Here is a 13,913-nt window from a genome sequence, read left to right on the forward strand (position 1 = left end):
TCTACTATCTGTGTAATAATCCCCAATTGCTCTCTTTTCTCCATGACTCCTACCTATCCATTAGCTTACCTTTATGTTACAGGCTTGCTCCATTAGTCTCCTGGCATTCTCCTCAGCTCTGTAGCGTTTTGGCAGCTGGACACGGAAGAACTTCAGTGCCCCTTCAAAGTCAGCCTGCAGCAAGTCCTCCTTGGAAGTCTGGGAAGAAAAAAATCCAATATGAGCTGTAACCTGAAGATGTAGTGATTTAGAAATTTATCAGAAAATTCAGCAGTGAATTAGCTAGCAATTCGCAGCACTCAGTGAAAGAGAAAGAAACGGAACTTCTGAAATTAGAGCTCTTCAGTTTGCAAACACCACTGACAGTACTATCAAGCTAGTCAAGGTCTGCCGTAACCACACAAAAAAAAACAAAAAATCGCTGAAGGCTCTTCTACAACATGTTGACGGGTCTTAGTGCAAGTTAGGTCATTGTAAACTTGAGACAGCCAAAATTTTCGACATGTAGTATGTGGGAGGTTGGTCAGGGATGCACGGGATAGTCGAGCCTTGTGGCAGCCAGAACATGGATGAAGGTTTCAGGAGCAAATGAGCCAAGATGCAGCATTGTTGCAAGATATTACAGGGGTAGATAGAAATAGGCAGCCTTAATGGTATGGTGGATGTATAGCTGGATGCATGCTACAGAGTCAATTACAAATACCAACGATACAAGTAGTCTGGTTTCACCTCAAACTGTTGTCAGGGAGAGGAATGGAAAGAGTAGCTAGGAAGACAACTTTGAAGTGGGAGTAATCAGGGTTTGTTGTATCTGCAAACTGTGAAATTGCGCCTGTCTGTCAGGCAAGTGGATTTGTACATTTGGGAAGGAGCATTGGCTCCAGTACAACCCCCCGTGGTGGTGGGGTGGGGGAGAACAATCTAACCATGCACTGACATTCTATGCTTTCCATGCCTTAGCCAATTTCATACCAGCACTACCTCTACCCCTTAATCATATGAGCTTCAAATATGCAGTGACTTCTCAAAAGTCAGCTAATACTGTTTCCCTCACAATCAAGTTGACCAGACATAGTTCATCTTCAGTCAATTCCTGATGGCTGGCATTTATTAACTCAGAGATTTCCAAATGACAATAAACTCTGTCTAGAATTATAGTAAGGTATGGTTCCTCCCTGCTTGAAGTTATGTTGACCAATGGATAGGGTGTTTTTTCTACTTCCTTTTGTTAACGGCCATGTAAGGCTTGCTGCTTCCAATCCTCTGGCATTTCTCCCCATGCTTGTGACAATGGGAAGACTACGACATGAGCCTTTAGATTCCATTTTGACTTATTTTGGTGGCCTGGATGCACTGTATCATTTCTACACTAGAAGCTGCTCTTTTTCCATTTTAATCTCTCAAATTTCACGAAGACCTCCTTCCTTCACAGCGTTCACATCTTTAACGAAGCCAGATGCAAAGTATTGATAATTTCAGCCATGTCATCTACCTCTACAAGGATTTTTAAAATCAGCCTTATGTACGCTCTGATTACATTTCTCTCTATATATTTAGAGAGAGCATTATCAATAATAATGATGTTACCAGATAATCTCTGTCACTCTTTTACCCTCATTTCCTATTTTGATGTTCCTCTGTACTCTTCTGTTTAAATTTGTGACTATAAACATTATTTTTACTAAGTCTCTCTTTATCATTTGCAGTATTGCCAAACTGGGAAGAGCAGGGAAACCACAGCAAAATGCCCCAAAAGGCAGTAGAGGGAATCCCTAGAGGATGCAATTCAATATTAACTACATGGATTCAGAAGTTGAATACTAACAGCATGGAAAATGAACCCTACAGAGTGCAAACCTGTTGAGCTAAATGTGTAAACGCACAGCAGAATGGCAGGACAGATTTGATTTGGGATAAATCAGAAATTTACATGGCTGAAGGCTGTTATTCAGTCCCTGGGAGCGGTGTTGGCCAACAAGATGCTGGCCAGCTAATCCCATTTCACAGTTCTTGACATGTAGCCCCTACAGGTCAGAGCACATTTAAGCACTTAATATACGTGAGAAGGATTTCTGCCTCTTGACCATATCAAATGGTGTTCATTCTTCACCAGCCGGTCACATAGAACATAGAACATGACAGCACAGTACAGGTCCTTCGGCCCTCGATGTTGCGCCGACCGGTCATACCTATCTCAAGCCCATCTAACCTACACTATTCCATGTACGTCCATATGCTTATCCAATGACGACATAAATGTACCTAAAGTTGGCGAATCTACTACCGCTGCAGGCAAAGCGTTCCATTCCCTTACTACTCTCTCAGTAAAGAAACTACCTCTGACATCTGTCCTATATCTATCACCCCTCAATTTAAAGCTATGCCACCTCGTGCTCGCCGCCACCATCCTAGCAAAAAGGCTCTCCCTATCCACCCTATCTAACCCTCTGATTATTTTATATGTTTCTATTAAGTCACCTCTCAACCTTCTTCTCTCTAATGAAAACAGCCTCAAGTCCCTCAGTCTTTCCTCGTAAGACCTTCCATCCATACCAGGCAACATCCTAGTAAATCTCCTCTGCACCCTTTCCAAAGCTTCCACATCCTTCTTATAATGCAGTGACCAGAACTGTACGCAATACTCCAAGCGCGGCTGCACCAGAGTTTTGTACAGCTTCACCATAACCTCTTGGTTCCGGAACTCGATCCCTCTATTAATAAAAGCTAAAACACTGTATGCCTTCTTAACAGCCCTGTCAACCTGGGAGGCAACTTTCAAGGATCTGTGTACATGAACACCGAGATCTCTCTGCTCATCTACACTACTAAGAATCTTACCATTAGCCCTGTACTTTGCCTTCCGGTTACTCCTACCAAAGTGCATCACCTCACACTTGTCTGCATTAAACTCCATTTGCCACCTCTCAGCCCAGCTCTGCAGCTTATCTACGTCTCTCTGCAACCTACAGCATCCTTCGTCACTATCCACAACTCCACTGACCTTAGTGTTGTCTGCAAATTTACTAACCCATCCTTCTATGCCCTCATCCAGGTCATTTATAAAAATGACAAACAGCAGCGGACCCAACACCGACCCTTGCGGCACACCACTAGTAACTGGTGTCCAGGATGAACATTTCCCATCAACTACCACCCTCTGTCTTCTTTCAGCAAGCCAATTTCTGATCCAAACTGCTATATCTCCCAAGTGGGTGAAACTGCCTCCTCCAACTCCAAAGGAATCCTTCCAGCAATTATTAATTACTTTAAAGAAGTGATATACCCTGGTTATTGCCCCCTCTGCTGATGGAAATCAGTCATTCCTATCCAAATGAACTTTTAGCTCATTTCTTTATTTTTCTACTTTTTAACTCAAGATTTTGTATACAAGTACCCTGTACCTAAGATGGCACAGTGAATGGTGATACTGTAAACTTTTCACTGTACTCCTTTATTCCTGTACGTGAGAACATGCAACAATAAAACCTAATTCTAATGAATTAGAAGTCTGCTTAACCTGCACTTTACCCACCTGTGCATGAGCTCTAGGATGAATTCGTTCCTTTAGAGGACTCAACAGCCCACGAGTTAGCAAGGGCTCCCTCGCTGGTCTGCTCTCACAAACACATTATCGCCACAGTTGAATTGTTGAACGGATCCTGTATAGGTAGACATCATTTGGTCCATCCAGCGCATGGCAGCACTCTGCACGAGCAATTTATCTGATCTGACTACTCTGCCATTTTCCCTGCAGTTCGACAATTCCAATCCAATGCTCCTGACGGGTTCCCTTTTCAAAGACACAATATGGATGTTGCCTTGATTACTTTCAGGCAGTCCATTCCAGATCCCTGCCAGTCTCTGCTTAAAAATGTTTCTTCTTGCATCTTCTCAAATTCTTAAATGGTGCTGTCTTGTTCTGCACCTTTGTACCAAAGATGACTATTTCTCTCTCAGAGATTCTGTCTGGATCCCCTAATGATTTGGAATTTCAGTTGCTACACCTTTCTGCTAATTCCTAGTACCTTTCTGCAGCCAACAGCTTTCTTCACCATCAACAACATTGTTACAATTCTTGTATCATCTTTCCAAATTCTTAATCTTGCCTTTTCTAAAAATTCACTTCTGGGATGCGGGTGTCAGTGTATGGGCTGGTATTTATTGCCCATCCTTAGTTGCCCTTCAGAAGATGGGGGTGAGCTGCCTTCTTGAACCACTGCAGTCTATGTGCTGTATGTTGACCCACAATGCCTTAGGGGAGGGAATTCCAAGATTTTGACCCAGCAACAGTGAAGGAATGGTGATATATTTCCAAGTCAGGATGGGGAGTGGCTTGGAGAGGAACTTGCAGGGGGTGGTGTTCCCATGTATCTGCTCCTCTTGTCCTTCAAAACGGAAGTGGCCATCAGTTTGGAAGTTGCTGTCTGAGGATCTTTGGTGAATTTTTGCAGGGCATCTTGTAAATAGTACATACTACTGCTACTGTGCATCGGTGGTGGAGGGGATGGATGTAAGTGGATGTAGAGCCAACCAAGCGAACTGCTTTGTTCTGGATCATGCTGGAGCTGCACCCATACAGGCAAGTGGGGAGTATTCCATCACACTGCTGACTTGTGCCTTGTAGGTGATTGCCAGGTTTTGGGGAGTCAAGGGAGGAATTACTCACTGTAGTATTCATAGCCGCTAACCTGCTCTTGTACACATTGTTTATATGGGAGTCCTGTTGTATTTCTAGTCAATGGCAGCCCCAAGGATACTGATAGTAGGGCATTCAGTAATGGTAACACCATTGAATGTCCAGGGCCAGTGGTTAGATTGTCTCTTACTGGAGATGGTCATTTCCTGCCTTTTGGATGGTGCAAACATTACTTGCCACTTGTCAGGCTGAGCCTAGATATTATCCAGGTCTTGTTGCATTTGAACATGGACGGCTTCAGTGTCTGAGAAGTCAAGAATAGTACTGAACGTTGCGCAATCAACGAATATCCCCCACTTCTGACTTTATGATAGAGTGATTTTCATTGATAAAGCAGCTGCAGGTGGTTGGGTCTAGGACACTACCCTGAGGAACTCTTGCAGACATGTCCTGGAACTAAGCTGACCTATAGTAATCATAATCATCTTCCACTGTGCTAGGTATAACTCCAACCGGCAGAGTGTTTACCCCGATACCCATTGATTCCAGTTTTGCTTGAATTCCTTGATGCCACACTTGGTCAAATGCAGCCTTGATATCAAGGTCTAAGTCTAAGTTGCGGATACATTGCTGAAACGAGAGACAGGTTGCTGCTTCTCATCTCAAACTCATCAGAATAAATGAAAGAATGCTAACTTTGAAACTATCAAAAATTGATACTACAGGAGAAAAGCTGTTGATTGGTTGTCAAGTTGACTCCAATGGCTGAAGTGTTGTCTGGAGAGCTGCGAGCTCCCCAAACTTCCAGAGAATTCAAAAAAAGGCACAAGGCTGACTGCTATCCCTTGTTCACTGGCAGGACCGGACAGACTACATGCAGGAAAGATGTTTCCCAAAGTTGGGGAGTCTAGGATCATAGTCTCAGGATACAGAGTATGCAATTTAGGACAGAGATGAGGCAGCTCAACATGTGGAATTCTGTACAAAAGAAGGCTGTGGAGGCCAAGACTTTGAATATATTCAAGAAAGACGTTGATAATTTTTTAGGTATTAAAGAGAGAAAGCAGGAATATGGTGTTGAGATAGGGAATCAACTATATCATAACTGAATAGGAGAGTAGATTCAAAGGGCCGAATGGCCTATGCCTGCTTGTGGTTTCTATGATATTTACTACAAACAACACAGACCCACTACTGAACTCTATGGAACACCAATGGAGACAGCCTTAGGCTTGTTAAAACACCTTCCGAGGCCAGGTTAGATTTTTGACCTAGGCTACTATTTGCCCTTGGATCCCATGGGACTTTATTTTCTTAGTTAGTATGCCACATGGAAAATTGTAAAATCTTACTAAAATTCATCTGGACTATATCAAATGTACAACCCTCGCCTTTGCTGTTGTTGTCTTAAAAATAATCAAGTTAATCAAATGCAAAAATTTCTTTAATAAATTCAGGCTGATTAATCTGTTGCCTGTCTCAATGAAAATTTACACCATTTCTCAGAATTTGCTCTAATAATTTGCCCACCACTGAGGTGAGGCTGTGCAGCTTACAGTTATGTAGCCTCCAAGTCTTTCTTCTTTAACAGCAGCACAAAACCAGCTGTCCTGTGGTACCATTCCAGTAGCCACAAAAATTGAGAAGTGTGGTGTAACTTATTGCATAAAAGGCAGGAAAACAAAAAAAATTCAGTGACTTCTAAAATCCATATTAGGCCATCCAATTCAGGATTACGCAGGTTTTCATTCCTGCGAGAAAACTGGGGAGGAAATGGAAGGTGTTTAAAAATAAATTATTGGAATACTGTTTACCAGTGCTACAAATATCAGCCATGCAACAAAATGCTAGGTGGTTGAAATCAAAGAAACATCCAATATGAGAAGGGGCTATTCATGATTAAACTGCCATGGGAAGTGATGTTTCACAAGTAAGGATGTGATGGGAAACCAACACTGGGAGAGAGATAATAAAATGTGAGGCTGGATGAACACAGCAGGCCCAGCAGCATCTCAGGAGCACAAAAGCTGACGTTTCGGGCCTAGACCCTTCATCAGAGAGGGGGATGGGGTGAGGGTTCTGGAATAAATAGGGAGAGAGGGGGAGGCGGACCGAAGATGGAGAGAAAAGAAGATAGGTGGGGAGGTAGGGAGGGGATAGGTCAGTCCAGGGAAGACGGACAGGTCAAGGAGGTGGGATGAGGTTAGTAGGTAGGAGATGGAGGTGCAGCTTGGGCTGGGAGGAAGGGATGGGTGGGAGGAAGAACAGGTTAGGGAGGCAGAGACAGGTTGGACTGGTTTGGGGATGCAGTGGGGGGAGGGGACGAGCTGGGCTGGTTTTGGGATGCGGTGGGGGGAGGGGAGATTTTGAAGCTGGTGAAGTCCACATTGATACCATTGGGCTGCAGGGTTCCCAAGCGGAATATGAGTTGCTGTTCCTGCAACCTTCGGGTGGCATCATTGTGCCACTGCAGGAGGCCCATAATGGACATGTCATCTAAAGAATGGGAGGGGGAGTGGAAATGGTTTGTGACTGGGAGGTGCAGTTGTTTATTGCGAACCGAGCGGAGGTGTTCTGCAAAGCAGTCCCCAAGCCTCCGCTTGGTTTCCCCAATGTAGAGGAAGCCACACCGGGTGCAGTCGATGCAGTATACCACATTGGCAGATGTGCAGGTAAACCTCTGCTTAATGTGGAAAATCATCTTGGGGCCTGGGATAGGGGTGAGGGAGGAGGTGTGGGGGCAAGTGTAGCATTTCCTGCGGTTGCAGGGGAAGGTGCCGGGTGTGGTGGGGTTGGAGGGCAGTGTGGAGCGAACAAGGGAGTCACGGAGAGAGTAGTCTCTCCGGAAAGCAGACAGGGGTGGGGATGGAAAAATGTCTTGGGTGGTGGGGTCGGATTGTAGATGGCGGAAGTGTCGGAGGATGATGCGTTGTATCCGGAGGTTGGTGGGGTGGTGTGTGAGAACGAGGGGGATCCTCTTTGGGCGGTTGTGGCGGGGGCAGGGTGTGAGGGATGTGTTGCGGGAAATGCGGTCAAGGGCGTTCTCGACCACTGTGGGGGGAAAGTTGCGGTCCTTGAAGAACTTGGACATCTGGGATGTGCGGGAGTGGAATGCCTCATCGTGGGAGCAGATGCGGCGGAGGCGGAGGAATTGGGAATAGAGGATGAAATTTTTGCAGGAGGGTGGGTGGGAGGAGGTGTATTCTAGGTAGCTGTGGGAGTCGGTGGGCTTGAAATGGACATCAGTTACAAGCTGGTTGCCTGAGATGGAGACTGAGAGATCCAGGAAGGTGAGGGATGTGCTGGAGATGGCCCAGGTGAACTGAAGGATACAACTCATCATCCTCCGACACTTCCGCCATCTACAATCCGATCCACCATCCAAGACATTTTTCCATCCCCACCCCTGTCTGCTTTCGGGAGAGACTACTCTCTCCGTGACTCCCTTGTTCGCTCCACACTGCCCTCCAACCCCACCACACCCGGCACCTTCCCCTGCAACCGCAGGAAATGCTACACTTGCCCCCACACCTCCTCCCTCACCCCTATCCCAGGCCCCAAGATGACATTCCACATTAAGCAGAGGTTCACCTGCACATTCGCCAATGTGGTATACTGCATCCACTGTACCCGGTGTGGCTTCCTCTACATTGGGGAAACCAAGCGGAGGCTTGGGGACCGCTTTGCAGAACACCTCCACTCGGTTCGCAATAAACAACTGCACCTCCCAGTCGCAAGCCATTTCCACTCCCCCTCCCATTCTTTAGATGTCCATCATGGGCCTCCTGCAGTGGCACAATGATGCCACCCGAAGGTTGCAGGAACAGCAACTCATATTCCGCTTGGGAACCCTGCAGCCCAATGGTATCAATGTGGACTCAACAGCTTCAAAATCTCCCCTTCCCCCACCGCATCCCAAAACCAGCCCAGCTCGTCCCCTCCCCCCACTGCACCACACAACCAGCCCAGCTCTTCCCCTCCACCCACTGCATCCCCAAACCAGTCCAACCTGTCTTTGCCTCCCTAACCTGTTCTTCCTCCCACTCATCCCTTCCTCCCACCCCAAGCCGTACCTCCATCTCCTACCTACTAACCTCATCACACCTCCATGACCCGTCCGTCTTCCCTGGACTGACCTATCCCCTCCCTACCTCCCCACCTATCTTCTTTTCTCTCCATCTTCGGTCCGCCTCCCCCTCTCTCCCTATTTATTCCAGAACCCTCACCCCATCCCCCTCTCTGAAGAAGGGTCTAGGCCCGAAACGTCAGCTTTTGTGCTCCTGAGATGCTGCTGGGCCTGCTGTGTTCATCCAGCCTCACATTTTATTATCTTGGATTCTCCAGCATCTGCAGTTCCCATTATCACTGGGAGAGAGAGTTTGGTTAGCAGATTGTCATACACAGGATTAGATTTGTGAATAGAATATCTTTTATACTGCATTTGGCCCATAGTCTGTGCTGGTAATTCTGCTCCACAAGCATACATGACTATCTTTCTTTATCTAAATCTATCACACTTCTCTACTTCCTTCTCCCTCCCTTATTTAGTCTGCCCTTCAATGAATCTGTACCTTTTGTTTCAACCACATTCTGCTTTTAGGTTTCCTCAGGAAATGATAATGTATACAATCATGAAATGGTGAGAAAGGAGTGGCATCAATAGTCACATTTTAGAGATGGTGAAGTAAGGATGGAATAACGTATACTAGAGGGATGTATTGCAGATGTATTACATGTATTAGTTCTGAGGAAGGGTCACCAGACCCGAAACATTAACTCGGTTTTTTCTTTCACAGATACTGCCGGAGCTGCTGGGATTTTCCAGCAACTTTGTTTTTGTTCCTGATTTTCAGCATCCGTAGTTCTTTCTGTTTTATTTAGATGTATTACAGACATAGATCTGTGGTGACCAAAATCAATCACGATCGAATGGTTGATTGCTTGCAGTGAGTGTGCACATTTGCTGGGCAAGGAAATGTCTAAATCTTCAATTTGTGCAAACCTAATTTAGATTCTAAGTTGCTTAAAAAGAAATTAACATTTCCTGAAATTGGATGCTTTTGAGCAGGCTTATTTATTCATTGGAACAGTAGCCTAATTGAGAACCAGCTAAAATTGGAACTGAGAGAGCTAGGCCCTTTACTCTGTAACATATACAAATGACAAATCCAGCATGACTGATGGCAGTGCTAAGGAGGGTCAAAGAGAGATTGTTACATCATCTCTTATTGGAGATGGTCATTGCCTGGCATTTGCGTTGTGCAAATGTTACTTCAGCTTTTCAGCCCAAGCCTGGATATTATTCAGATGTTGTTGCACTTGGACATGGACTGCTTCAGAATCTTAGATGTCACATACAGTGCTGAACATTGTGTCTGCCACTTACTTAGCCATTCTGCTAACATCTCTGCATCTTCCTGAAGTGTATGTTGCTCGTTCCGCTACAGTGTGCAGTTCTGGCCTCCCCCAAAATCGAATCAAATCAAAATCTGATTGGGGACAGTTCTGCTAGCAGAGGTTCAGAGTCGATTCACCCGACCAATTCCTCAGATGAAGGTGTTATTTTACGAAGGGTAAGCATGTTGGGCCTTTATCCAGTAGAGTATGAAGAGTGAAAGATCATCCTACTGAAGGCATGCAAGATCCTGAGGGGACTCAAGACTGTGCTTGTGGAAAGGATGTTTCCTCTTCGAGAGGAAGTTAGAACTCAGGGGCTGAGTTTAATAAGGTCTGCCATTTAAGGAAGATGAGGATTTGTTCTTACATGGTCATTAGCCTGTGGAATTCTCTTCCTCGTACAGTGGATGTGGAAAATATGTCAGGCCAAGGTTGAAGATTTTTTGACAGACAAGATAATCAAAGGTTGTGGGGGCACGAGCAAACAAATGGGCATTAAAGCCAAGATGTTATTGAATGGCAGACTAGGTGTGAAGGGCCGAGTGGCCTAATCCTATATCTGTACCCTCCTGATGTGTTTGCCCTTTGCTCACTTAGCTCTGTGTATCTTCCTGAAACTGTCACATTTGCCAACTCATTGATTCCCTATTTATGTTATCCACAAAGTTGAAGACTGCTGCTTACACCCTTGATTAAACCAACTATTTTTACTGAAAATAAACCTGGGTACAGCACTGTCCTCAGATGTGCCCTGCCCTCAACTGCAGCCTTTCACTTCAAACTATTTCCTGTCCATCAAATAACCTGACATCCATACTGCTACAACAGGGATGAGGGATACCTCAATAAACACTGTCTGAAAATCCACCTATTGAATTCCATTTATGAACCAAAATAGATTACTTCTTCAAAACAGCATTAAATTCTCGTTCATAAATGCATGCTGGCCATCATCAATTAACCCAAGTATCTCTGAATACGCATTAATTTAATCCTGAATTATTGATTCCAATTGTACACTGTACAAGTTAGTGAGGCAGCACATCTTTTTGAGGACATAATGTTCCATCAGCTACTCTCCAGACCAGTATCACAATTGAGGCAGTCAGAAATGCTGAAAAAGGAATGGCCTGAGGCTGTACCTCCTTTGAACAGCTCAGCATACCTGCCACCAGAGCCCAATAACTCATCTACCTAGAGCTCTTCTGACAGGTGTAAGGCAGAAAATACAATTGAGAACCAACAAAAATATAAAAGATTTGGACGGGGGTGCAAAATCAAACAAGAGAAGCTATGAGGAAAGGACTAGCAGGTAAGACAAAAAGAGAAATCCCGAAGTCTTCTTTAGGCACACAAACAGGAAGAGAGTGGTTAAAGGAAGGTAAAACTGATTAGATACAAAGAAAGGGATTTATACATGTAGGCAGGTGCATGACTGATGTGTTAAGCTAATGTTTTGTTTGGAAGAACCTTGAAAGCTAAGGGCAGAGCAATGCAAAAGGAGATTTGGGAACAGAGGGATCTGTGCGTATATGTGCACAGATCACTGAAGGTGACAGGATAGGTGGACACAGTAGTTAATAAATCTTAATATCCTCAATATTATTAATAGGGGCATAGAGAACGTGAGCAAGGATAAAAAGAGACATAAAATCATACAGCATGCAAACAGACCCTTAGGTCCAACTCATCCATGCTGATCAAGTTTTCAAACTAAACCAGTCCCGCTTGTCTGCATTTGGCCCATATCCCTCTAATCTTCTTCTATTCATGTATCTGTTCAAATGTCTTTAAATGTTGTAACTATACCTGCAAACACCACTTTCTCAGATAGTTCATTCTACATACAAATTACTCCCTATGTGAAAAAGCTGCCCCTCGGGTCCCTTTTAAATCTTTCTCTCCTCACCTTAAAAAGTGTCCTCTAGCTTTGAACACCTCTACCCTAAGAAAAATACCTTTGCCATTCACCTTATCTCTGCCCCTTGTGATTTTATAAACCTCTACAGGTCACCCCTCAGCTTCCTACCCTCTAAGAAAAAGTCTCAGCCTGTCCTTATAACTCAAGCTCACCAGTTCCAGTAACATCCTTGTAAATCTTTTCTGAACCCTTTCTAATTCAATATCCTTCCCATAGCAAGGCAACGAAAACAGTACACAGTAGTCCAGAAGAGACCTCGCCGATGTCCTGTACAACCTCAACATGATGTCTCAACCCCTATACTCAATGCTCTGGCCAATAGACAAATATGCTAAATTCTTAACCACCCTGCAATGTGATGCAATGTTAAATAACTAACCATGTACCTGAACCCCTAGGTCTCTCTATTTGACAACACTACCCAGGTCCCTATCATTAACTGTGCTTGTTTGTTTTACTAAATGCAATACTCACATTTATTTAAATTAAATTCCATCTGCCAACCCTCAGCCCATCAGCCTAATTGATCCAGATCCCTTTGTAATCTTCTTCACTGTCTACCAATTTTAGTGTCATCTGCAAAGTTACTAACCACTCCTCCTAAATTCTCATCCAAATAGTTTGTAAAATAAGAAAGAAGAGTGGACCCAGCACCGATTGCTGTAGAATACTACTGATTCCAGACCTCCAGTTGGAAAATCAATTCTCTACCACCACCTTTCGTTGCCTACCGTCAAGACAATTTTGTATCCAATTAGCAGGCTTTCCTTGAATTCCACGTGGTTTAACCAGTCTACCGTGCAGGCCTTTGTCAACAGCTTTGCTAAAGACCATGTAGACATTTACCGCTCTGCCCTCATCTATCTTTTTGGTCACATCCTCAAAAAAAATCAATTAAGTTTGTGAGCAACAATTTCCCGCATACAAAGCCATGTTGACCGTCCCTAATCAGTCCTTGCCTCTCCAATGAAATCCCCTCCAACAACTTACCCATCACTGATGCTAGACTCACCAGTTTACAGTTCCCAGGCTTCTCCTTATAGCCTTAAATAAAGGCACATCCAGTCCTTCGGCACCTCACTGGTATCTGTAGATGATACAAGTATCTCTTCTAGGGGCCCTGCAATTTCTTCCCTAGCTTCCCACTTGCTAGACATCAGCTGCAGTAGTGTACAGTTGAGTGTACTGCATTATAGGAAGGATATGAATGTACCAGGCCATGTGCAGAGCGATTTACAAGCATATTTCTAGTAATGAGGAACTTCAGTGATGCAGATAGTTTGAAGTTGGGACTGTTCACCTTGGAGAGGAGGTGGCTGAGGGGAGATTTCATAGAGATTTTCAAAATCATGAGCAGGCTGGACAGAGTCAATAGGGAGAAACTGTTTCAGCTAGTAAAAGAGAAAAAGAACAAGAGGGTGTAGATTTTAAGTGATGGAACATAGAGCATAGAGCATTACAGCACAGTTCAGGCCCTTCGGTCCTCGATGTTGTGCCGACCTGTCATACCAATCTGAAGCCCATCTAACCTACACTATTCCATATACATCCAAATGCTTGTCCAATGACGACTTAAATGTACTTAAAGTTGGCGAATCTACTACCGTTGCAGGCAAAGCATTGCATACCCTTACTACTCTCTCAGTAAAGAAACTACCTCTGACATCTGTCGTATATCTTCCACCCCTCAATTTAAAGCTATGCCCCCTCATGCTCGCCGTCACCATCCTAGGAAAAAGGCTCTTCCTATCCACCCTATCTAACCCTCTGATTATTTTATATGTCTCAATTAAGTCAGCTCTCAACCTTCTTCTAACGAAAACAGCCTCAAGTCCCTCAGCCTTTCCTCGTAAGACCTTCCCTCCATATCAGTAAGTGATGTGCACGAAACCTTTTACACACAGTTAAAGGGAAGAAATCACTGCTTGGAAACGTGGTCCTGGTAGGTTCAATTGAGGC

The 13,913-nt window shown here is 44.5% G+C and overlaps 1 protein-coding gene across 5 annotated transcripts in view; it reads right to left on the bottom strand.

The window, feature by feature from the left end:
• Window positions 1-13,913, bottom strand: part of rabgap1l (RAB GTPase activating protein 1-like) — a 444,915-nt gene that overhangs the window by 63,495 nt on the left and 367,507 nt on the right. For all 5 annotated transcript variants that reach the window (XM_059647710.1, XM_059647711.1, XM_059647709.1 and 2 more), the window contains one exon: window positions 70-198. In XM_059647710.1, the coding sequence (XP_059503693.1) occupies window positions 70-198 (129 nt within the window). The remainder of the gene's footprint in view (window positions 1-69; window positions 199-13,913) is intronic.

The sequence above is a fragment of the Stegostoma tigrinum genome, chromosome 8 (genome assembly GCF_030684315.1).
Source record: "Stegostoma tigrinum isolate sSteTig4 chromosome 8, sSteTig4.hap1, whole genome shotgun sequence".
In the NCBI taxonomy this organism is placed as follows: domain Eukaryota; kingdom Metazoa; phylum Chordata; class Chondrichthyes; order Orectolobiformes; family Stegostomatidae; genus Stegostoma; species Stegostoma tigrinum.